The 25,026-nt window shown below is 39.2% G+C and overlaps 1 protein-coding gene across 8 annotated transcripts in view; it reads right to left on the reverse strand.

Moving 5' to 3' along the window:
- Nucleotides 1–25,026, reverse strand: part of OTUD7A (OTU deubiquitinase 7A) — a 135,881-nt gene that overhangs the window by 25,675 nt on the left and 85,180 nt on the right. For all 8 annotated transcript variants that reach the window (XM_054214809.1, XM_054214807.1, XM_054214811.1 and 5 more), the window contains 2 exons: nt 10,048–10,230; nt 6,752–6,970 (listed from right to left, as the gene is read on the reverse strand). In XM_054214809.1, coding sequence (XP_054070784.1) covers nt 6,752–6,970; nt 10,048–10,230 — 402 coding nt within the window. The remainder of the gene's footprint in view (nt 1–6,751; nt 6,971–10,047; nt 10,231–25,026) is intronic.

Raw genomic sequence — 25,026 nt, forward strand, 5'->3', positions numbered from 1 at the left:
CTTGGTTAACATCACAAAGCTTATGGCTGGCTAAAAAATCAGCAGAAATGCAGTGGATTATAACAAAAAAAAAAAAAGTGGTGCATTTTCATTTTTCAAATCTAGTGGCTCTGGTGGATTCCTTAGGGAAACAACAGGAAAGTGGAGCTTAAAGAAAAACTGGAAACGGTCCTGCCTCAGGCATATTTCTGTCTGCTTTGATAAGATAATATTTATGGACAAACTAGACCCGGTTCTCACTCTGTTGTTCTCCTACTTGATCTTGCTTCTTACTTTCTCACAAAATTAATTTAATCTTAAAAAACACAATTTCAAGAAACCGATCTGTTTTACAGCAAAAATACTGAGAATTAATATAGCCATATTCTAGTAAATTAAAATTTGATTTTAATTTTAGATCAAGATTAAAAGTCCTGTCCAGGTCTATGATCTAGCAACGTACCATCAGGGAGGCAGACACAAGCAGACAATACTGCTCATTCTTTGCATAACACTTAAGACATCAGGTGCAAACTCAATAGAAACGTTAACAGAACCCAGTATGCCCCCCTGCCCAAGGGTTGCCAACTACTCCTGTATTCTGATATTATCCTGGTCCTGCACTACATAGTGCGTATCACACTGCACACCACACAAAGCACATATTGTCTCCTCCTGCTCCCTTATTTGCAGGCCCCAACAAGAATCAATCATTCCAATACAGAACCAGATGTATCTTGTATTCCATGCAAAGAAGGTAAGCTGAATCTCAGAGAAAGTTTTGTAAACTTCAGAAAACAGACAATATTCCTACCTTCAAATCTACTAGCTGATGATTCCCAGGACAAGACGCAAACTTCAAAAGCTACCCTACTGTAAACCCCCTACAACTGTAGGCATGAATATAAGCTGATCTTACGTGACTGTTTTGTTGAAAAAGTCAGTATTTGAGGAAAAGGAAATAAGAAATATTTTAAAACATGGGTTTTACCCAACAATATTCATAATGTTGAATTATTATCAATAGACACTAGAAAGGGTTAAGTGTTATTTTCATAAGCCTCTATATTGTATTAGAAGCCACAGGTGTATTGTTTCTTGCTGCAGGATTTATAAGAGAAAACTGCCAAAGAGAATTCTAGATGGTTACATGACCCGAGTGGCTCAAAAAGAAAGCAGCAGAACAGAGAGAATGCGTTTTGACAGGGGCCAGGCTTGGCTTTCGCTATCAGCCCTTGCTGCCTTATGTACTGCTACTACAGAAGGTAAGAAAGCATTCATCATGATGTCCTCTACGCAAAACTCCATTAACAGTATAAACAAGAAGATAAAAATATGCCACAGAAATTATTGTAGTTTATGACAATCCCATAAAGATGCTCACACAGAGCTGCCCTCCAGTTTACTAAGGTCCATTAAAAAGTGTTCATTGCCCAGACATGCACAAGGCTGGTGGTACACATACAAACCAACCAAATTCAAATCAAACATGAGCTTATATAATAGTAAAGAACCTTTGTAGAAACTCTGCATAAATCCTTTGCTCCTCTGCAGTTTCTCCCGTCTGTATTTTCTTTTTTCTTTTTTTTTCTGGTTTAAGCTACTAAAAATTAAATGGCTTTACCGACTTGGGATTTTTCTGGTAGAATTAAGCACCAAAAAGTTCCAAGGACTTAGTAAACAGCAACTTAAAATAACTCTCTCTCGACAGAGTAAAAGGAGAGGCCACATAGGACGAGCTCTGAGCGTGGCTGAAGTTTCTCTGCAAAGCCAGGTTGGGTATCGCTGCCTCCAAGGCAAACAGTCACTTTCTTGCCTGCAGTGCCACTGTGCATTTATTGTATCAAAAATAAGACAGAATTCTTACAGAAAACATAGAATACACGTTGAGAGAAGAACAGGCATGGTTACAGATGGGAGCGAGTGTGAAGTGTCATGTCACAGCTTGTACAATTATACCTCAGATCGGGTGCGATTGTCTTTTAACGCACTTCACTGTGCTGTGAGCAGTTCCCTGCCCCACAGCTTAGCAAAGCAGTTAGGCCAGCTCCTCCATCCACTGACAGAGCAGACAGCTCACTGAGTGAAGTGAGTTGGTCTGTGCACGCTGGGACCCAATCTCTGGTTTCCTGCCCTTGTCCTACGCGTGGCTAAAGGTGAACTTCTGATGCTTTTCTTTTGTTTGGGGTTGGGCATTCTGGGAGTCTTTCCCATGTGGATTCTGTAGCATTTAATAAAAAATATTCTTGCTGCAAGTTTTTCTTCTATGGAAATACTAAAAATAAGCTAGCAGCTTATTTTCATAAAACTTGTAAAAGCTTACTCACAAACATGTTTGAAATTGGCAGAGTTAAATTTAAAAAATAACCAGTGGTACAATCTTAAGAGACAGCTTGCTGACACAAGCTCAGCTCCCTTCAGAAACTAGGCCAAACCCGGCCTTTCTTTCATTTCTCCAGCACATCGTATTTCCAGAAATCCATCCCCCAAGACGAGCAAGTCACAAAATAGCATTTTCAACTTCCAAAGCAAGTCTAATTCTGACACCCCATGTATTCTCAAAAGTAAGGGCTCACCCTACGCCCCTCCTGGCTCCCCTCTGGAACCCCCCAGCAATACGCGCTCCGGGGCACACGGGACCGGCGGGCCGAGTCAGCAAAGGATTGCTCGGCCGGCACAGAACACTCCGTTAGCAATGGGTGCGGAACCTCAAATCCAGATTTCAGCAGAGCTGCTACTACGCTTTGTGTGTTTCTTACATGACCAGCTAAGAGGATTTGTTTGTTTCTTTTTAGTTTTAGTCCTTCCATACAGTAAATGAATATGTGAAAGTACTGGTGTGGAGAAAATTACAAGAACAGATTTTCTACATGGGCTTATATTACTCATTCAGTGACCGCTTAGTTTTTGAACAAGTGAAAAAATAAAGCATTTACCAATACGCTGTCTGTACTTCAAACAAAGGACCTTCATGTAGGAGCTCTCTCTTTTAGTCTAGATGATGCAATCAGCTTCGCAGTAGCATCTGCAAGGCTGTTCTTATTTACTGATGTCCTTGAAATGCATGTTGAGCTGTGCATGTAGAAGTAAGTAAAACTGAGCAATCAAGTAAATGCTTCTCTTTTAGCCTCATGCTTAAGCAACACAGGCTGTCACAGACGCTACAGAGCAGAATGCAAATCAAAGATCCTAAAATGAGATGGCACAGAGATATATGGCTAGGCCTAACTGGCTGCTGCTACCTGATAGCGAGCTGTTATCTGCAGGGAACTGCAGAGCCACTATTACCTGTTTTCTTCATTTGTTTCTTTCATAACCCGAGACAGACATTTTTCTATGACATTATTGCATTTCATCCTACTCTGTGATACAGTATTTGTCATTCGTATTAGAACTGAATTACACAAGCATGCATTTCAAAGCTTGGAAATCAGGAAATTAATACAGTTCTCTCTTGATTATGATGGTTGCTATCCCAGCACCCTGCATATACTGTGTGAAAAATCTGTTAAGAATTCTGGGATAAGAAAATGTTTCTACAACCTGAAAAGGCACCAATTTTTCTTTAACAAAACTTAATTTTTAAAAGTCTGAAATCAAACACTTCCAGAATGTTGGTGGATTTGTTTTGGGGGATGTGAAACTCAGGCTTAACAACATATTACTGTTTATTTTGCCTGTAGCTGTATGAAATGCTTCATAGAAAACAAAGACCTGAGCACAGAAAGAAAAGTGTAGGAAAGCAATATTCTTGAAGGTTCATACAGTTTACTTTTTTTTTTTTGTATTGAAATACATTTCGGCACTGCAATGGAAACTTTTTTTCTTTTCATTAAAAACACAGTGTTAGACCAACCATTCTTCTGCCTATATATATATATATGAGTTTTTTGAACTCATCGATACTGCAGAAGCAGCTTTCATATTCTCTCTCTTTGTAGCAGCCTACACATAACAACACGCTAGGGAACACGTGTATATAATGAAAACCAACTTGTTGCAGCAAAATATTTAAAATTAGAGTATTCCTTTCACATAGACCTCATTTAATGTTACACTACCTGAGCCATCCCCCACTGAAGAGCCACACTGATTGCCGCAGGAGCAGGGAGATCAGGCTGCACATGACTTACAAGCCGACCTCATTCCGATTCAGGCCATAACGAACAGCTGAGTTAATAACCACAAAATGCTGTTATCAATGTGGTGAATTCTATCCTCCAAGAGAAATATTCAGACAGCAATGACACAGAGAGTAGAGGACAGATCGCAGCGGCAGCGAGTGAGTGAGTCACACTGCCGTTGTCCGTGCCTTTCCTGCCTACCCTCACACAGCACTGCGAGCGAATCGGACAGTGCTGAGTCCCTGTACGGGTGGGATGTAACCCCAACATCCTTTCACATATAGATATAACGGCAGCAACTGCCTCAGTGTATAAAAAGAGAATATAAGTACACCTTACAGGCTGTTATAGACATCCAGCTCATACGGCCCTTCAGACAACACCTGCAACAGTCTGTTAACAGTGATTTTGCTCTCCCGATCTATGCTTTGAGAGTAGTAAGCTACTCTGTGCTCCTAACAAAGTTCCTCCTCCTTTGCCTAACCAGCTGCTTTTTTTTTTTTTTTTTTTTTTTTTCATTCCTTTCTCTTGAAATTCATACCCTTAAACGGCAGCACACACCTCCCTCTCTCCTGAAATGATATCCCCAGCCTCAGGGACAGATGCTACCGTCCTTTGTGGGGTTGGTTTTATTTTGAACTAGATTTCTGGCCCTTTGCAGGGAATGTGCCTTAGCTGTTAATTTTTTTCATGTCATTGACCAAACCATAGTCAAACTGGGCCCTCTGTTGGTAGGAGACAATAAAATGCCTAATGCTAAGGGACTTCCCTATTGATTCACTCTTCATTTCAGACAACAATAAATAAAACAGGCAGGAAATAAAAGGAAACTGAGTATCTTTATGTCTTAAATAGAGACAAAAAGGTCAGTTTACACAAAGCCTTACAAGGTTTTCTTAGACATTCACTGTTTAAGGTGAACTGAAGAACTGTTTCCCAGGAAGTCCCAGTTTATCTGAATGAAATGCTCACAGAAGTAAACTAAGTCTACAGAGGCTACAAGAACACCTACCATCACAACCACAAGCACTTCAAATGCTCAAAACGCCCTCCTTTCCAGCAGGCAAGGGGCTCTGGGGAGGAAGGGACTTCTCCAGTGTGAGTCAAGTTATTGCCCTAATTAAAGGAACACGAAGAAAAGACTAAATGATTTATTTTAATTTTCAGAGAGATTTGAGAGAGGAATGCTGAGGCAGAAAATCCAGTAGTTTTTGCAGCCCTGTTTCAAGCCCAAAGCCAGCCAGCTCTGTATGAATTAGAAGATTTCAGCTCTAAATTCACATATCCCCTGATTTTAAGGCTGGAAAACCACTGTGATCCTCTATTTTGTACTCTTCCATTAACTGGCTCTAAAGGTTGCAATTCCACTGCAGTGGGCAGGTCAACAGTGATACTACAGCAGGGATTTTCTGATAGCCCTACGCAGTTCAGGTGTTTGGCAGAGCTGTCAGAGGAAAAGAAGAGGAAGGGCCATCCTCTTTTTTCCCCCCCATCCTTCTTGTGTTACCTGGTACTAGATATATTTTCTTGATAGGTGACTGACAGTTTTCATAATTCATAGTTGCCTGGTAGCGTTTTCATGTTATTTTATACTGCTTTTTTTTTCCAGAAGGTGGCCTTCTGAATGCTGTTTGGGTTTGGGGGCAGGGGTTTTTTGGCTGGTTTGTTGTTTTTTTTTCCTCTTCTTCAGTATTTACTGTTTGATGCTATTATCTAAGTATGTCTTGATTTTCAAATACCAAAGCCAAGAAATGCACGTATGAAAATACTCAATTGTAACACCAGATTAGCAGATGTCCTGCCCAAATACTATGCTGCAGTTCTTTGAGCAATAACAAGCAGTTTGAACACACACGGTACGACTACACACCAAGTTTTGAGGCTGAACTCTCAGGTGAATACATAGCGTTACACAAGCCAGTAGAGCAATCAACTGGCAAAAAAGCAACTGGCTATTTGATATTCCACAGGCAGGCATGAAATCTGATTTTATAACTCCTTTATACCATCAGAGTTGGGCATTTCACTATATAGATGTGTTTGTTTCATAGTTCATTAATACACTATTTCATAAGGCACAGATACATTTCTCCATATCTTTCAGAACTGACTTAAAACTTCAAACTACTAATAAATCTTAATTGAAACTAATTTTTAATTTCTTTACTTTTTTCCCCATGGCAATAAAGAAGCATTACTTTAAAATTATTTAGTTTCTTATTAAAAAATAATAATCAATACATAAAATACATATTTAAAAACTATTTTCTCAAGCTGCAACTGAACTTGAAGATGTTTCCTTTGTTAGTCATTGCAATGTAATTTCCTCATGAGAACTGGAAGTACCAATTCCCTCTGACTATCCACACTCACGTCCTTCTCTACTGCCTGACCTCCCCATCAGTCCTCCTTTCCTCCCTTCAATGTCTTTGTTTTATTAAGTAAATTTGACAGTTTTCTCTATAACGTTTTAAAACAAATAAGAGGATCGGGGTATGTGTCATTTTGCAAAGAGCGCAGTATTTGCTTTTACTCTCTGGCATTTATCTCCCACGCAGGATGCGCAAGCTCCAGAAATGAAGCGTGATGAGAGATGCCAACCCAAATGTCAGATTGCCCAGCTGCTGACATCCAAAGTACTGACCCACCTGCTTGCTCCAAAGCAACCATTGTTGCCTGCTCAATTAAGTCACGTTCAATGAAGCTTCGGAAATCTTCGCTGTACACGCTGAGGTCTGGTAGCTGGAATGTGTAAATGGGCATCTCCAAAGGGAACTGCTCATTGCTGCACTCGTTTGCTACATGTGATCGAGCAAGGGAGACTATGGCAGAGCTGGCGTGAGAAATACCTCTGGAAAGACGCTTCTCTGCGGAGAAACCAAAGACATATTGCAGCCTATAACACTACATAAAAGGCGAATCAACACCATGTCTGGCGAATGCCCCTTCATCTCACTTAGGAATTTATGCCACTTCTTGTTTGTTATCTTTCTTGGGTTATTTCCCTGCCATAAAAGATTGCGTACTTCTTACTATGGATCCCTACTGCAAGTCATAGGAACTTCACTTCACTTCTAGCAAAACAGACAACCAGTACAAGTGACAAGATACGAAAGAAAAGTATTTCTATAAAAAATTTTTTAACGTATCCTAAGTTTCCAAATATGCACTGGAAGAAACATTTATTGGCAGAGAGATGATAATCAATTAACATTTTGAGCTCTTAATTTAAATCGATTATTGTGAATCAAAAAATCCAGCATTCTACAATCACTTCATATTGAACACGTCATACTGTTTTAATCTCAGAACAATCTACCTGAAAGCAATTTTAACGTCATTATGCTGAATTTAAGAGGAACTCAGTTTTTATGCACATACGTTTTCTAAAATCCTGACAGAAGAAACAACACATAGTTCGAAAACAATGATGTTAAGTGAACAAGCCTGGTACAAAAGAATGCATCGTTTTATCAAAACAACTATGAGCTAATATAATTTATTGAATGTCTCTGTGGACAAATGTTGTATAAGGAACAGTAAAGGGTCATTAAAGCAAGATAAGCATTAGAATGTTAAGGAAGGGATAAAATATTACTATCATATCATTTCACTTCACTGTTTGGCCTCATTTCTGGTATCAGCAAATGGGTAAGAGAGAGACTCTTCGAGTGCTTAAACCATGAATCGTTCAGTCAAAACTGACAGAGGTGCTTTCCCCCTGTTTAGTTTCTGCCCTGTACTGTTTATATTGTTAAAAACTGAGTTGAGTTTTTTGCAGCTGCTTAAAATTTATGCTCGTCAAATGTTATTAGTCCTCCCTCAAAAGTTTAACATTCAGCATAAAGTTTCTTTCTGCACCCGCGCAGTGGCCCTCCTCGGAGCCGTGGTACCACTGCTGCTCTGGGCTTCAGACAGATGGACTGACCTCGCGTCTTCGACCGAGCTGCACTCTCTCTAGCCAGCCTTCCCAACGGGGATTATCTTAAATTAATACTAGAAAGCCTCCTGGGCATTTTGCTGAGTTTTATTAGTGAGCTGACATTAAGTTTATGGAATGTCTTAACTTTTTTTAATAGGCAGAAAGCTTCCTGGTGGGATTTACATAATGTTAATTAGATAATATTTTCATTGATTTTCCTTGGAAAGGGATACCTTATTGTACTGGAAGCCTTTGTAAAAAACTATTTGGTGCAACTTCACCTCTGTAGCTCTATAAATACTACCATAAAGTAGTCTTTATTGATCAACTCTCAAACATGTACAATGCTATATCAAAATAAAACAAGTTCCTGTACCTTCAGAAATTAACAAAGCAGCTCACTTAAATACAGCGTAGATGATAGTGTTTTTAAAACACCTCAAACTGACTAATGGATACTAAAAAACTAATTTTCCTGGAGTCTGTGAACTTTTGTTTCTCTAATGGATCAACATCTTTCAGTTTTAAGAGCTAAACTGCACTCCCTAAAAAATCCTAAACGGGGGGGGTGTGGGGTGTGTGGGAGTGGGAGAACGCTTGATTACATCGGCATTTCTTTCTTCTCCCTGTACATCTCAGCTAAATCACTTTCAAACAGGGGAACTGAAGTATAGGACAGTATCTCCATTTGATATCCTCTTGCCTCCACTCCATCACCCCTTCCCACCACAGCCCTCCCCATCCTGTTGGCTGCATCCTCTGCTCTGAGTACGTGGTCCATGACAAGATCCTCCTTTCCCCTCTCTGCTCCTCCCTCAACATCCTCCTCTCTCCAGTCTCACTGTTTGGTCAGAGATGGCTCTTGGATCATGAAGAAATCAATCATGCATTGAATTGATAGCAAAGTTACCATCAGTCCAGGCATTTAAAGCCAGACTTACTCCCCACTGCCTACTACACCCTCTAAAATATCAAATGGACATCCAGTGTAAACTGGGTGGTTTAATAACATGGAATTTTAGTGTGAGCTATATCCTAATGACGATGAAGGGACACAGTTTCATCAACTACAGTGTGCTACTCTTCCTCCCTTTATTTGTAGTCAGTGCTTTTAAGAAGTCATAACAAGCGCTACAGTTCCTTTTCTACTGATGGAAGTTACCAATTTTCAAAAAGCGTTACTGACACTCAGAAGCACCGATGCCATTTCCTGCTTAATAGGAGGGAAGAGCCAACAGGAGAAGGGAAGACCTTCTGTTCCTTCTAATGATTGCACAGAAAGCCATCACCACACTAGTGCTATTACCTCTCCACCTGACAAGCTGTCAGACGTGTAGATTTATTTTGGTGCACGCTACAGTTCCTTGATAAATACATATATATATATAAAAAGGATTCCAACAGTCTGAGAGAGAGATGTGAAATAAAACATACGATCTGCAAATAAAAAAAAGTCAATTCTAATGCTTATCATCCTGTACTGGAAGCCAACTGCTAAAGGTAGCTGACTCATTTTTCTTCAGGTTTCAATTTCTATTTGACAGGGGACAGGAGGTTGTCCTTTCTTCTGTGGAACCAGAAGAGAACAATATTTTAAAGCTGAAAGTTATTAATAGATTTCATACTCCCTAATCACATACTGTGAGTAAGAATGCAAAGACTGAAATATGGATTTTCTTTAATCTTTTTTTGGTCTCAATAAGGATAGAAAGCTACATACAATAGTGGTCTGTGACACCCTCTAATTAATTGGTTTTAGATGTACCACAGGACTGCTTGGGGGCAACATATTTTTGTACTTTAATCACACATTGAAAAAATAATTTGCAGAACTGAGGCAAAGCTCACGGCTACCGAAACACGTGCCAGGTAGGGTCCAGCAGCAGCTGTGAACCCCACCACAATGGTACAGTTCACAGGCTGACGGCAAATGACCTCCCACTCCCTGCAGACAAGCACAACCTGCAAGACGACAAGCTAGAAAGCTGCTTGACCACGGAAACCCTGGCGAAGAGCTCTTACCTTGAGCAATGTCATCCTGCCTTTGCAGGCAGGGCCGCTCGGCCTTTGTCACCTGGGGAGGCTGCTCCGGCTCCTGCTGCTTGTAGTATTTGCCCTCGTTGAAGACCTGTGGCAGGTTGGCGGTGTGTACCTGCCGGAGCTGCTCATAGTCGCTCAAAGCTGCTGTCAAGTCCCAGTTTTTGCCTGCCAAAGAGCAAAAAGATATTCCACTCACATCTGGATGTGACCAGATTGATAACCTGGAAAACATCTTCATATGCACTTAAAATATAAACTTAAATAGAGAAATCACTCTTAAAGCATCAGCAAGGAAACAGAGGTTCTTTGGGTGAAACATTTACAACCAGTCCTCCCTCAACAAAAATGCAGAGTTGACAAACACCAGGAAAGTACCCAGCAAGATAGACAAGATAGCAAGCTAGTACACAGCAAGATAGACACTACAAGGACAAAGAGAGAAATCTTTTTATTTCCTTTTTTTTTTTTAAATTTATATTTTTGTTTTCTTTATATCATAATCGGCGAAGACTTTAGGAAAGCTCTTGTCACTCTCAGAAAATAATAATGAAAAAATCTTGAAATGTTTCTATGTTATTTTCAAAACAAACCTGCTACGTTAAAATACATAGATGTCCCAGCATTCTCCAAGTACTTGTTTTTAATCTGAAAATTACAAATATGTAATAGCAAGAAAAAGATCTCACTAATTACATGAGACTTTCACAGCATTCCATGTGCACTTTTTCTGGGAATTCAAAAGTAACCTGATTCTGACTAATACATGATTTATTACACCATAAAAGGTTGTCACTTCATGTACTCTGAGAAGCTACATTACTTGAGAAGCAGTTAAATATAGCTTATTTGCTTACACAAAGCAGAATGAGCTAAAAATAGTACAAAGCAGTTTTAAACAGATAAAAGAAAGTCTTTTATTGTTACAGTCATTTCTGTGAAGAACAAAAACTTAACTGAAGCAGGGGAGAAACAGCACAAACAGCTGTTACCTACAGGGTTGAGCTCAACTATCTCAGGTTTTGAGGTACAAGTCCAGCTGCAAGTCCAGCATTACGTGACTCCCAGCAGCAACCTGGGTTTATTCAGTACAGATCCACATTAATGGAACACAGACAGCATTTCTCTAGTGTCAGGGCATTCCTTACAGGTCACTCACTCAAGATATATTCACGTTTAAGTTGAAACCAGGTAGCGGAAACCAGGACACTTAGATAGAAATACTGTATTTTTAAATCGCTCCATCCCCCTGGAGTTGTTTCCCATCTCCTGGACAAAAGCATCAATCAGCACCAAAGCCTTAAACTTCAGAGAGCCAACACAGGAAATGATTACTAGACTTGCTTCCCCCAAATCTCCTGGAGCCTCCAAGCATAGCAACGCAAGAAAAAAATTCAACCAAATTAGAGAACATATTAAGCACCTTCCCATCTCTGTGAAATAGTGGTTTTGAATATTAGCACCCTAACTGACCAGCACAAGTGTTTGCAGCTACTCTCTGTGCCAGAAACATGTAAACTTGCCCCATTGCCAAGGCCTCCTCTCGTTTTGGTTTATATTTTCACAAGTAAATATAATGACAGACCTTTTGTTTTTCCCATTGCCTATAAAAAAGAAAGGAGAATTCATCAGTTTGGTAGGATTAAAGAAAAAATTTCATACAGAAACTGGGGGCAGCAAAGAGAATTAGGGGAAAGGAAGAGAGGAAAAAAAACCTGAGACATTTATAAAAGACACTGTGTGAAGAAATAAAAATAAGTACAAAAACTTAATGCATTGTAAAATTAAAAAAAAAAAGTAAATATCCAATAAAAAGTGTGATGTGATTTGGACCAGAGAAACAGCCTGCAGAAGCAATGGACAAGCTGGAACAAATCAGAAAGGTTATTAAATTCAGAGATGTCCAGAGCAGGCAGATGATCTGAACAAGGATTTCCAGCAGTGTGACACAGCAGGTGAGAAAGTTTCAGCTGGAAATTACTGAAGAAACTAGTGGGGCTTATGACTGTGGAGATGAATAGAGCTAACTCTGCCTAGCTCTCCTCTTTTAAACTTTGCATGCCAAAAGCTTCTGAATTTCTAAACCTGTATCTCATTACATTCCAAACTAAGTTTTGAAAGAAGGAAAAAACCTGAGGTATGCTGGGTCAGAAACAACAAAAATAAATTCATGTAACACTGAAATCAAACATATCTCCTCCAGTGCCTCAGAGGGCAGGTCCCTCCTTCCAGTCTTGCCACTTGTCCAACAAGTTTCAGCAGCCTCCTGCTTTGGAGCAGATGGCACACAGTGCCCCTGGCTCCCTGGGAAAAGACTCACTCTTTCTATTACCTAAGTTCAGTTTGCATGTCTGTTCCCTGTTCATCTCCGAAATCTCCTAGACCCTGCTCCTCACACAAGTCCCTACTCTATCACAGCCCTTTTATTTTCTTTAATTGTCATCTCCTGCACAGGCCCTCAACAGAAAGGAACAATCTTTCCTATCCCACAGCGGTTACACCTGACACAGGCGCTGACATGCCCTCCATCGCAAGGCTGAAGGAGAAACAACAGGTAATTCATTTATTTTGCATAGCTTCATAAACTCAATTAAGTCAAGTAAAACCTTTCGTTGTAATCTGAAGGATAAAAACAAAACAAGACTATTTTTCAGATTGCCTGCTGTTTTATTTTCTGTTACTTATCTGATGTTCCCTACTGTTCACTTAGTGCTAACTTCTTTGTTTCTATGACATATTATTGTATTTAAAAAAGTATTTCACAGGCATGACAACGTTATTTCAGTACACACACTCACATCAGATGACAAGTCACTGGTAGCACCATATTGGAGCAACTGAATTGCTCCAGAGCAGCACTGACACAGTGGGTTTGCATGAAAGGCTTTGAGTTTCCAATAGTCAGGGAACATGAGTCAGCAAAAAGCTGGAACAGCACAAAGCTGGATAGAAAACACACAGTGAATCATGATCAGGATGCTGGAATCAAATTAATTCACTAACTCAACAAAAAGAATACTCTTACTGAACAATTACTTCCATAACAGCTGCATGTGCTGTGTGAGTCAGCAGGTGTAAAATGTAACAGGACTGAAAGGTCTCTGCTTTGAAACCGAGTGTTTCTAGTGTGCAGGAAAAACAACAAAACACACAAAAAGAGTGCAGCTGAGCAAGGAATGGAAGATGTGCTCTGACAGAAGGCTGGTGCTGATGCTTTAGTGTCAGAGACAGCAGGCACATACATGAAAGGGAAAGCCAAAAATAAACTCAGTTACACTGTGAAGTTTCTGTTCTAAATAATAGTTGCTTGAATAACAACAGGAGGCATTGTCAGACTGAAGAAAAAACAATAACTTAGACAAAACTATATCTAATTTAAGCAGCCTCTTACCCATTCTTGCCTTACCACCTTAAACTGGGTTAGTAAAGAGTTAATAAAAGATGCTAAAGAACAGCAAGAGCAGGTCTCACCTTGGAAGCATTCCAGATGATTCAGTTTTTTCCTGATGTTGTGAATTCAGCTGGGATAGAGTTAACTTTCTTATTAGCAGCTGGTACAGTGCTGTGGTTTGGGATGGGAATAGTGTGATAGCGCATTGGTGGGTTTGGTTGTTGCTGGGCAATCAAGACCTTTTCTGCAACATCCCTCCCCCCCCCCCAACCTCACCACCAGCAGGGGCTGGGGGGGGGGCACAGAGAGTTGGGAGGGGACTGAGCCGGCACAGCTGACCCGAACTGACCAAAGGGATGTTCCAGATCATATGGCATCATGCTCAGTATATAAAGGCCTTGGTCCTGGATCCAAAAAGCCTAGCTTTCCTTAGGGCGCCTCAACCAGGGATGACACAAAAGCATCAACAGTAGAAGAAAGGGGCAAGGGATGAGAGCCGAGAGTCTAGTGCCAGGTGGTACTTTCTATGGTAAGGTCACTGGACTCCAAATCCCAGGCTAGAAAGAAGCTGAAAAGGAGGCAGCGATCAAGAGCATTCTCCATGCAAGAGTACTACTGCAGGATCCACAGAGGGCACGTTCTCACTCTGGCACACCGCTCGTCGGGCATCACAGCTTTAGCGAATGCTGGGGAAAACTGTTTGCTATTAAATCGAGTTTTTGAGGGAAGGAAAGGTTGAGGTGACCTCATTAGGACTGACCACAATGCGATCAGAGAAGACACTTCATTCCTTCACCTTTCCCAGCCCTTCCACCCTGCCTTCTTGTCCTCTCAACCTCTGGACACCCTCCTCTCCTTAGAAAACATTTGATAAAAGAAACCAGAGACCAAGGCCTAAATTTTTATATTTACCCTTGACTACTACTGTTGTCCTCTTGAGGCACACTAGCAAGAAAACCAGCCCTGGGAATTAGATGGACAAACTACTGAGCCAATAGGTTAGTCAGAAATTTAGACTGAAAGACTGTGATTTTCCTCAAGACTCTGCAGCAAGGAAATTGAGTGTATGCCAATTAAGAGGTCAAATAAACCAGAGTAAATTTCACAGGACACAAAATACCGCTGTAGCTGGTTTTTTTTGGCATATCAGGTTCTGCCCCAAGCTGCATGAAGGCTGCACCATTCACCACATTGGATCCATGCGCTCTGTGCATATACATGGTACAGCACTACAAATGTAGAACATTTACGTAATTTACTTTTCCCTGAGCAAAACCAGAAATGTTGTACTATCAGACAGCCAAGAGTTTTGTTTGCCCAGGTATTATTTTAAAATATCACCACTTTGTTGAGTTTTATAAACTAATAAATAAATATTCATAAAATAATATATCGCACAGTTTGAAAATACCCAAACCAATACAGCTATATAGTGTTGTCTATTAGAAGCTCTCTTGGAAAAGTTTCAGAGAGACCTCCTGACAAAATCCTGAAATCTGTAAGCAGAAGAGCACTAGAAACTTTGGCTTTAAACCATTTGCTTCAAGACCATCACATATTGTATATTTTTAGATGAGAAATACACTCTGCCTTCATAAAGGCAGTACGGTTTGCACCACTCAGGGTTCACAGCAGTTTTCACAGTGCTTAGACAGCAGCATTCACCCTTGTTTTTCTGGAGAAGAAGGGTCCATCTTTTTTTTAACCGAGTCTCCCTCTAGTCAGGTCTTCAACTTGATTTTGCTGTGAGGAGAAAGTGACTTCTTCGTGCCCTGCAGCACATGAGTAATCCTTGCTTGCTCCATGTTAAGCACGTGCTTTGTCAGATCACAACTCGCGCTCTCTAATAACAAAAATGAAGCCCCCATGAAGCAGCCTACGCTCATTGTACCGATACTAGATTTTACGTATTTCAGGCAGATAACATTCAGGCAGCAAGGCGCGAGCGACATGCTATTATTTGGTCTTTGAGTTTTTTGCATTTTTTTGTTTGTAACAGTTAATAAATCTATTGTCTTTCACTTCTTAAAACAGATATAATAAAACTAGAGGACATTTATCATTAATTAGTAGGAATAACAAGTATGCAAGTACAAAGCACTCCCCCCCGCCAAGCTTTCAAATATCCACCTACTCCAATATGTTAAAAAGAACATTTGAAAGGTCACCAGCGATACTTGATTTAAAGATAAACAAAATGCTAGAAGGGGTGCAATTTGAGATGAGGAACCAGGAAAGATCTAAATAGTAAGGACCACAACGAAGGGCAACTTGCAGCAACAACATATACACAAGACTTCAGCAAAGAAAATGTTAAAAGGGGCAGAAAATGCTGCCTAAAGCTGAACAAGACCAAAGACATGTAAGAAAAAGGATGCAGAAGGGTAAATGTTAGACATAATCAAACAAATTACGATGCAGCCTGTGTTTACAACAGTTCATGAACTGCTGGTGCACTTATCTAAGAAGCAGAAGCAATAAAAGCAGCCAGTAAGAATTAAGGTGAAACTTTCACAAAACAATAAAGGAAAAAAAGAAGCCAAAATGCTATGCAGCTCACAGAAGAAGCAACTTGGACAAGATTACAGAATGATGTGTTTCAGAAAATAAAAATGAGGTCTACAGAAGCACAAAAAGATGATGAAACTGAACAAGAAACTAAGCTGAAAGGAAGGGAGCATGTCATCTTTCAATGCCACAAATACGTGAAAGTAAAAAAAGGTATTTTGTTGAGATGGCAGTAAAACTACAACAGACGCACCTTTTGGAATTCTTAACCATTCTTATCGGGTACAATATCTGCCTGTCTACTTTACATTTAATGCCATTTTTCTTGTAATGAAACACCATTTAGAAAACACCTTTTTTAAAAAGAGGGAGACTACCAAAGAACCAGTACCAGCAATGTCACTTTCCAGGTTTTCGCCACCATTTCTTAAATATTTTACTATCATTGTCTGCATTTTTTACTAGTGAATTGGAAAAAAATATTACTATCTCACTATTACTAAAGCTAATGCAAAGCATCCACAGGGAAAAAAACCCAAACCTCCTTATTAAAAAAAAATTAATTAAAAATTCAACAAAGCGTTCCCTGCCCACAGAACAGTAAAAGTCTTGCTGGCAGACAAAACTTTTGTTCTCAATACCATCCCAGTCATTAGAACGCCTTCAAACCTACTGCAGGGAACACGCCGCTGAGACTCCAGTACTCCATGCCAGCGTATGGAAAGGTGTTCTTGGCACAGCAGCTGTCCCACGAATACAGAGCATCAGCTGTTAGGCGGGAGGCACATCATCTCCCCTTTTAGCCCCTTTAGCGGAAACAGCATTTTACGTGAGACTGTCCTGTGGATCAGTAATGAATCAATTAAACAGGCACACGAATTTGGAGAAATGATTAACAGCTTCTGTCTTTCAAGGCTATCGATTGTTAGCTTTCACCAACATAAAATGATCCTCATTTTGTGCCACTAGGACAGTGCACAATGATTATTACTATTATTTTTATATATATATATGTATATATGAATTTAAATCCCCCAAACTTGACAATCTGTTAATGTATGAAGTCTATCATCAACTTCTTTCCCATGTAAGGAAGTCTCTTCTTACAAACCTAATATGGATTGCTAATAAAGCAACCCACAAGTTCAGTTTAAATGCAGTCACTTCTTCCTATTTGGCATGAAGTAGATTAACAAATATTAACAGGCATAAGTTAAGAAGAGGAACTCAAGACCGGCTTTTATCTGCCTGAAAAACTTATATGCAAAACTAGGATAAAATTAGACCCCAGTTTTTAAAACAAGCTTTAATTTTCATCCATGTTCTCAAAGGAAAATAACGTAGCAAGGACATTTTGTTAACATTCGCCTCAATTTCTGCTAGAATGCAGAGTCACTCAAAGCTGAACAGACAGCTGGAAATGACAATTTTGATCTCTGTGTAACGAGACATCGGTAGCAGCTCAGCTTCCTCTTCCCTTTGCCAAGCTTGCCACAAGAGAGCTAAAAAAGGAGCTGTCTGAGGGAGAGGAGAATAAGAGACTATTTTGGGGAGTCAGCTTTGTACGCTCGGTCACATGACAGTACTGTAAATTTCTCTCTCCCTCTCCATTAATTACATACTTTTCTTTGAATTCCACTTATGTACACTATTCTTTGAGGAGACGTCTATCTACTGCATCTCTGCCGTTTTCCACGGGGTCCGTCTCCTTTACCGCATACATTTCATGACTGGAAAGCCAATCTCCTGATTTCCGAGTTACTGGTGAACTACGTGTACCTCGATTGAGTGCTATATAAAGCTAGGAATAGGCAGCAATTACTTTCATATAATGGCAAAATACTACATCATTTATATAAATAAATTAAGCTGTTTATACAAGTAAAAGGGCGAGATTTCAGTTAAATACCTTTATTTTTATGCAGTTTAGATTATTTTTAATGTTTTTTATTAATTTTTTAATTATTATAATATTTATTATTATTGCCAGTGAATTTCACAAATCCTGCAGTTCCTGATGGTTGTCTATACTGTTGGCATTTTAAAATATTTCATCCTATGCCTTCCCTCTATATTCAAGTGGTCATTGCCCGCACACCCGCTGCTTCCTGAAAACTAAGCTGTTTTCTGATTTATTACTAATCTCCAAGTTCGTCCACACCTACAGCTCTGGCACTGTAAAACACATACAGCGTAACTTGTTTTAAAGGCTAAACTATTGTCTTTACTAGTTTTCTTTCGGCCTTAGGCCACATTTTAAGTAGGTTATACTCAACACCGCAAGCATTAGTGCTACTCTATGCATGGCAGACTGAAGGTGCCAGCCTAGACTATCCAGAGGGAAACGGACATGCCGTCTTCATTCCTGGACAGCAAGGAAGTTGGAGATCAAACACAGCTGAAGAGAAATCAATTCTCTTCCATGCAGACTGTCTAGATATGCTGAAGAATTTTCCCATATTTCATGTTTTCCTGTGACGCTAATCTAGTACACCCACCGATTCAATCCCGCACAAAGCAGCGGTGCACACGCCGACCGGCACGGGCTGCTTTTCAAACTATTTTGCTGAGATCGTTGTTTCTTTCACCTGGGTCACATTTATTGTGAAATTACTTTGTCAATTTTAACCACTTGAGCATGGGCTTTTGTTTTAGCCTGGTTTTCAAAAAAATTAGGATTTTTTGTGTGTTCGCTTCTTTCTTCCCCTCTTAGCCTCAAAATTAAGTGAGGGCTGAAATCCAAATCTCTGGGTAATTAATGGAAATCTTGTAGCATCTAGATGGCCCTAACTTAGCACATTTTCATTCCATCAAACTAAAAGGAAGGCAAAAAGCAATACTAAACTTTCCACTCACCTCTCCCCACCTTCTGCTACGTTCACCTAGTTCTCATGTCTGAAACATCTCCAGTTTTTCTATCACAGGTCGGGGGAGGAAAAGGTTGGGGTTTGGTATATAATTTATAATGACAGTACTCATGTCACACTTCTTTCAGTTCTTTGGCACAGCAATTGATAGGTTAGTTTTAAAGTGAAAAATTAACTTATCTTTAAAAGTTTGTAAATGGGCTCATTTTAGACTCACCTCCTTTCAATGCGTTAAATTTGGAAATTTATGATCTGTTCACCTTTTTGAAAATTGAGGCACTGACATCAGCAAATAAAAGAATAATGACAAATGCTTCCGAGAACAATCAGACCTAATCTCAGGAAAAGCATTTACTGAACACATAGCATAAAAGCGAAGTTACAAAAACCATACAAGTGGCATATGCAGCACTCAAGAGGTCAGGTCACAAAGAGCAAATGAAGTAACAGTTTCAAGTACTCCAGAAGAATTGTAGAGGTTCATGCTGTCTTTATTTCCACAAGGGGACTGATAAACAACTGTCCCAGCCAGTGATCTCACAAGAATTTGCAATCACGGCCAAAACAATAGGCGCCTACCTCCCTTGGACTTAACTATGTGGATGCGATTCAGTTGTGGAATGGAAAACTACTGAGGTTTTTTTAAGCTTCTTTTGACATTTGATGATTTATAAGACACCAATTCAAAGAAATAAAAAAATTTAAAGAAAAACAGGAGTAAAGACCAGAGAAGGTTGAGAGATACAGGTGCCAACTTTTTCAGTAAAGGAGTAGTTTAAAAAATATATTGGAAATAGTATCTTCATCTATAATCACCTTATTAGGAAAAGTAAATAAACGAAAGAACATGTATTAGTGAACAGGAAAAAGATCAAAAGGGAATCTGAAAAGCTGGTTAGCAAAAGAAAAATAATCTTAAAATGGAGTTTCACAAAATGTAATACCTACTCTACATAGTGTCACATACAGAAGTATGCTTTCGGTTCTAGGAAGCACACAAGGTAAAAACCTGAGAAAGTGGTGAACAATATCTCAGAGAGATATGAAATGAAACAGATGAAAAGCTCGGGAAGTAATAATCCAAAAATGAAAGTGAAGCTGAAAAATAACATTTCTAAGAAACAAATGATTTAGCAAATGTGTACAATGCACTAACATATCATTGGCAGAGCTAATGATACATAATTGAAATTTATGAATATTTATTATGAAGAACATATCTATGAATGAGATTAAAGACTGAGTATATATTTTCAGCAATAAGAGCTAAAAAATTAATCACTGAAAAATAAAATGGAGGGAAAAGAAAATGAGTATCAAAAGCAGAGAGACCTGAAACAGTGGTACGGGTGACCTATACAATCAAACAGTGTCAGAAGCAGATCTCCCAGGTAGCGAAGACTGAGTTGAACAAACTCCTTCTGATGTGGAGTTTTGCTACAACCTTAAACATACAAGTGGATTCTAATAGAGTCTCCTGCTTTTCTGGAGTTCCTGTTTTCAAAAATCAGGCTCATCTAATGAAAACACAGAATGGTTCCATTTAATGGAAACACTCTTTTACAATAACAGGGGATGAACTGTGTCCTTCTATGCCCCAAACTGCATCCTTTTTTTAAAGCATCTGAGTGCCTTTCAACCACCTAGCTTCCTATAGCTAGTAAGTTCCTCATGAAAGACAGGATAATACCACCAACAACCATAAGTTTAAAAATAGGGGGTAATATATTTTGGAAGAATATGCAGAGGAAAAGAATTAGTAATAATCTTGTTGTGGTGCACAAGATTCAATGTGAGATTTGAATGCAATTTTAAAAAATGTTTTTAAACTTGGATACAGCTAGTTCAAAATGAAGCCTTTGTCTCAAGGAATTACGTGAAAGGCTGTTGGAGTAAGATTTACAGTGATGGGAACGCTCTTGTTTTCAGGCAGGCTGATTGAGTAAATCTGTTGTGGGTTTTTTTGTAACAAAGTTCTACAGTCCTCCTTCCTCCTGAAGGAAAGTGCACAGAGACAAGATCTCAGGAAAGTGCACAGAGACAAGATCTCAGGTCTGCAGCAGATGTTTTTGATACAAAGGGATCTGCTACAAGCATATCTGATTCCTGAAGCATAACACTGTGTAATACCAGATCCAGTTTCCATGTCTCCTGAGTCAAATGCTACTCAGAGAGCCAAGCAACTGTCACAGTCGCTCTCTCCACGCTATAATTTGCTGACGTATGTGGTGCTCATATATTCTCCCCATCCCATGATTTTATTTATTATCTGGTACAGTCAGCAAATAGCTTTTAGTGTCCTTTTATTTGTATAGGGACATATCATTATTTGGTTGACTCTTAATTATTAACATAAACCCATCAGGATTTATGATGTCTTGGAGAAGCCATGAGTTTGAGGACACTTATCTGTAGATGTGCAGGCTCTCAAAAGGTGCTCAAAATTACTGCTGGGCATTTACTTTAAAGTCTTTGCAAGACTAAAGCCGAAGGTGTAAACAGCTATGAACCGAGTGCCCTCCCTGGAGACCTAAGCAACAAGGATGAACATTGCAAAATCTTGTAATCATAACCAAGCTGAAAGAACTGTGCTTCCCATTTTAATAATTCAGCCATAACAGTAGCTAGGAAATTTGGCAGGGCTGGTAGAGAGCTGTTCTTTCAACTGAAAAGAATGATGGAAGCAGTCCGGGTGGTCCAGGACAGCATTCAGACGAGAAAGCAATGAGTGCGGAGTAGAGGAAGAAAAAGCTTGTCGGTATAAAACATATGGAGAGGTACCAAGAAGAACAAGCAACCAAAACCAAGCATGAAGTGTTCTATGCACAAGACACTGCCAGCAACTAACAGAGCAGACAAAGAGTACTGCAGCTTCTGATAGAGGGCAGATTCTGATGTGGAGAGAGATCATCTGGAGAATTCAGCCCAGAAATAGCCCACTCAGCTATTGCTCAGGCATGCAGGCACACTGCGGGCACAAGACAAAATTTATACTAGTGCAGCGAAGGGTAGATGAAAGCCTCCAGAACTGAGAGAGAGAAGATGCTGTTTGGGTTAGCTGTACATAAGCCCCACAAAAGGATTTTTCTCATGATCTCAGCTACCTTGGGTTCTCACCCCAGAAGTGAGCACGCAGTTATTGGGATGCTCAAAAGCAAGGAAACAAAAAACTAAAAACCTGAGAGCAGAAAGGGGAGAGAAGAGTATTCACACTTTAAAGCTATAAAGTCATTCTGAGCTCTCAAACTGAGTTACTAAGCATCCATAGCACATCAGAGAGCGGAACAAACTTTGATTACTCATTTGGCTGTGTATCTTTAATAGATGCATATCAGTAATAAGGTAAACAATCTTGTGCTATCAAAACCTCTGCTTGAAGACAATGCATAATCTGTCCTTGACAATATGCCAGTTATGGGACTCTACATGACAATAAATCTAATATTCTTTGCTATCTTAGTTATTATTTAACACAAATAGTGTACATTTACAGTATACATCCAGCCAGAAATAGCACCACTGTTATAATGAACAGTTGAGAAAAGGCCTTAGTTTTGAAATATTTATATACAGTTAAATGAAAAAAAAAAATAGAATCACTGAATCAATCATAACACATAGCTCTATGATGTATCACATTGTAATCTCAGGTTTCAAAAGTTTTCTTTAACAGCAGAAATGGGCTGTTTATAAATCTACCAAATTATCAGAATAAACTGTAATGGAAGAAAGGTTCTTTACAATACTCAAGAAAAATCAAGAAAGCCTCAAGAAAACTCAAACAGTGAGGCAGATGCCTTACTATAGTGTAGGTATATGTGCTAAGCCCCTTCTGCCTGCACATCCCTTTCCTTCTACTTTCTCCAAGTCTGTACATGTAAATTCCCATAGCTGTATCACATAAATAGCAAATAGCGAGTAACCTACAACTGGCCTTTCAGACTCAATAAGTAGTGTTTGAAAAGCAGGAATGAAACACAAATTGTGTATTGGACAAACATAAACTAAGCAATTTCTAAAGCAATTTTTTTCTACCAATGAATGGCTGATTAGACAGATATAAGGCTTTTCTAAATGTAGACATAACAATGTCATGGAAATAAAAGTAATTTCTTAGGCAGAACTAAGAAAAACAAACCCATTTTTAATTTTGAGGCAGCTTTAAAAGTCTGCACTCACATCCATTTTCATAAGTGCACAACAAAGTTCTCATACCATTGATATAATGCCTTTAAGATTTTAAGTGTGTGAAATCTGAATTCCTTAACAGTTAAGCAAGTGCAGAGAACTCTAAAACTGCTAACTTTGAAATGTCAAACTGAGCATGGACTTGACCACAAGCTCCCTGTGCAACACTACAGCAAACTTGGCCAAAGATACAAACAGCAGCATATGCGATGTAATTGCAAAGAGGCAATCTTTGCACTAGAAAGATATATACCAAAATAGCCAAACCATTTCTGTATACATTCTTTTGAATGACAGAGAAGATATAGAGACAGGAAGTGAGACTGGGAGCTCAGCATGTTTAGCTTATGAAAATTAGATGGAAAAGCAATTGGTTTAATAGTATTATTTAGGATGCTCATGGCTGACAAAAAGAACCAGAGACAAATAAATTAGAACCAATATATGAGTGTGTGTGTGTGTGTACATATATACACACACACACATTTTTAAATCTCTTCCTATCTTCATATCAAATCAAGAATGGACACTTTCTGGGAGACACCCGTCAAGCACAACAAGTGGAATGTTTTAGTGAGACCAGTAGCTGTGCTCAATACAAAATTCAACAGAAAGAAACTGCAGGGATTTTACCAGCAGGACAGGCAGAGTATAGAAACATCAACAGAGCCAATATTTAGGATGGCTTTTGGCAATTTAGAAAATCTATATGCAATCCACAGGTAATGTATAGAATTTTTTGCCGTTTTTACAACAGTCAGTGTGTATTTAACTTGCCTATATGTTGCTGGGGGGAACACCACGTATTGTGCACACCACTGTCATGATGCATCCACAGTACGATCAAAGCAAAACAATTAATATATTAAAATAATTGTATAAGGAAGCATCATCCTTGGTATCCTTGATTGTCTACAGGATAGTGAAATTAAAGAAATTTCCCCCAAAAGATGAACAAAGGAAACAGTATTAGAAACTTATCTGAAAAAGATGTGTACGCTCCATAGAAGCATGTTCAGTCTGAGTAAGTTATAACAACAGAAACTGTGAGCAGATCAGAAAGAGAGAAGGACAATGGGACCCTAGAAGAACTGACCAAAACTTGTGATTACATGGAAATGAGAGTCTGTACAAGCAAGATTTTTTGCCTCAAAGTTCTCCATGACAGTCATTTTGGAGCCACAAACTACAACCAAATCTTGACATTTCTCAAAAATACTTGTGCACACCTGTTTTCAAATTTTCAATTGAAAATATTATACATACATCATCACTGCAAGACCAGGTGCCATACATTTGCTATAGCCTTGTGCACCACGGTGTGGGGGGCTGCTCTTCTGAATATTGCTTATCTGTAAGAAGTTACTCCCCGGGTTTCGGTGCTGCTCACAGAGCCCAGAGCATCTACACACTGTGGCAACCACGAAAGACAGTCATAATGGTGTAAGGGTGGCATCCCTTCTAGGGTTTTTTTTAAACAAATGAGAAACCACTGGATCAATTACTGTCCCCCAGCACCAGATATGGACAGCATTAGAAACGGTTAGACCAAACGCACCCACAAGTGCTGAAATGTTCCTGTGAGCACATCTTGTCCAGAGTAGCAACAGTTCATTTTACTTTGAAAAATTCCCGTGCGGGAGGAAATAATTTGGGCTAAATGCATATGTCTATTAGCCTGTTCAAAATAATTAAATTGTTTATTGCTTATTTCGTTGTTAATATGTATGGTTTGAATTTATTATCTACAGAAATGAGAAGTATAACACAAAAGAATACTATTCTATATTTATTTGGAAGCATTATCCTTTATAGCAAGGGAAACATACGGCAAGGAAAACAAGATAAGTAACTCTTCTGAATCACCTATGATATGTAAGAACACTTTTTCAAATTTTGGCAGTGCTCTATCACCACAATAAGTGACAATCTGTCCTGATATTGCCGAGAAAAACCTTCTCGTATTCTTTTTCAAAAAGACCAACAAACCAAGACAGATTCTAGGCTAGA

This window comes from Rissa tridactyla, chromosome 9, assembly GCF_028500815.1.
Source record: "Rissa tridactyla isolate bRisTri1 chromosome 9, bRisTri1.patW.cur.20221130, whole genome shotgun sequence".
NCBI classification, from domain to species: domain Eukaryota; kingdom Metazoa; phylum Chordata; class Aves; order Charadriiformes; family Laridae; genus Rissa; species Rissa tridactyla.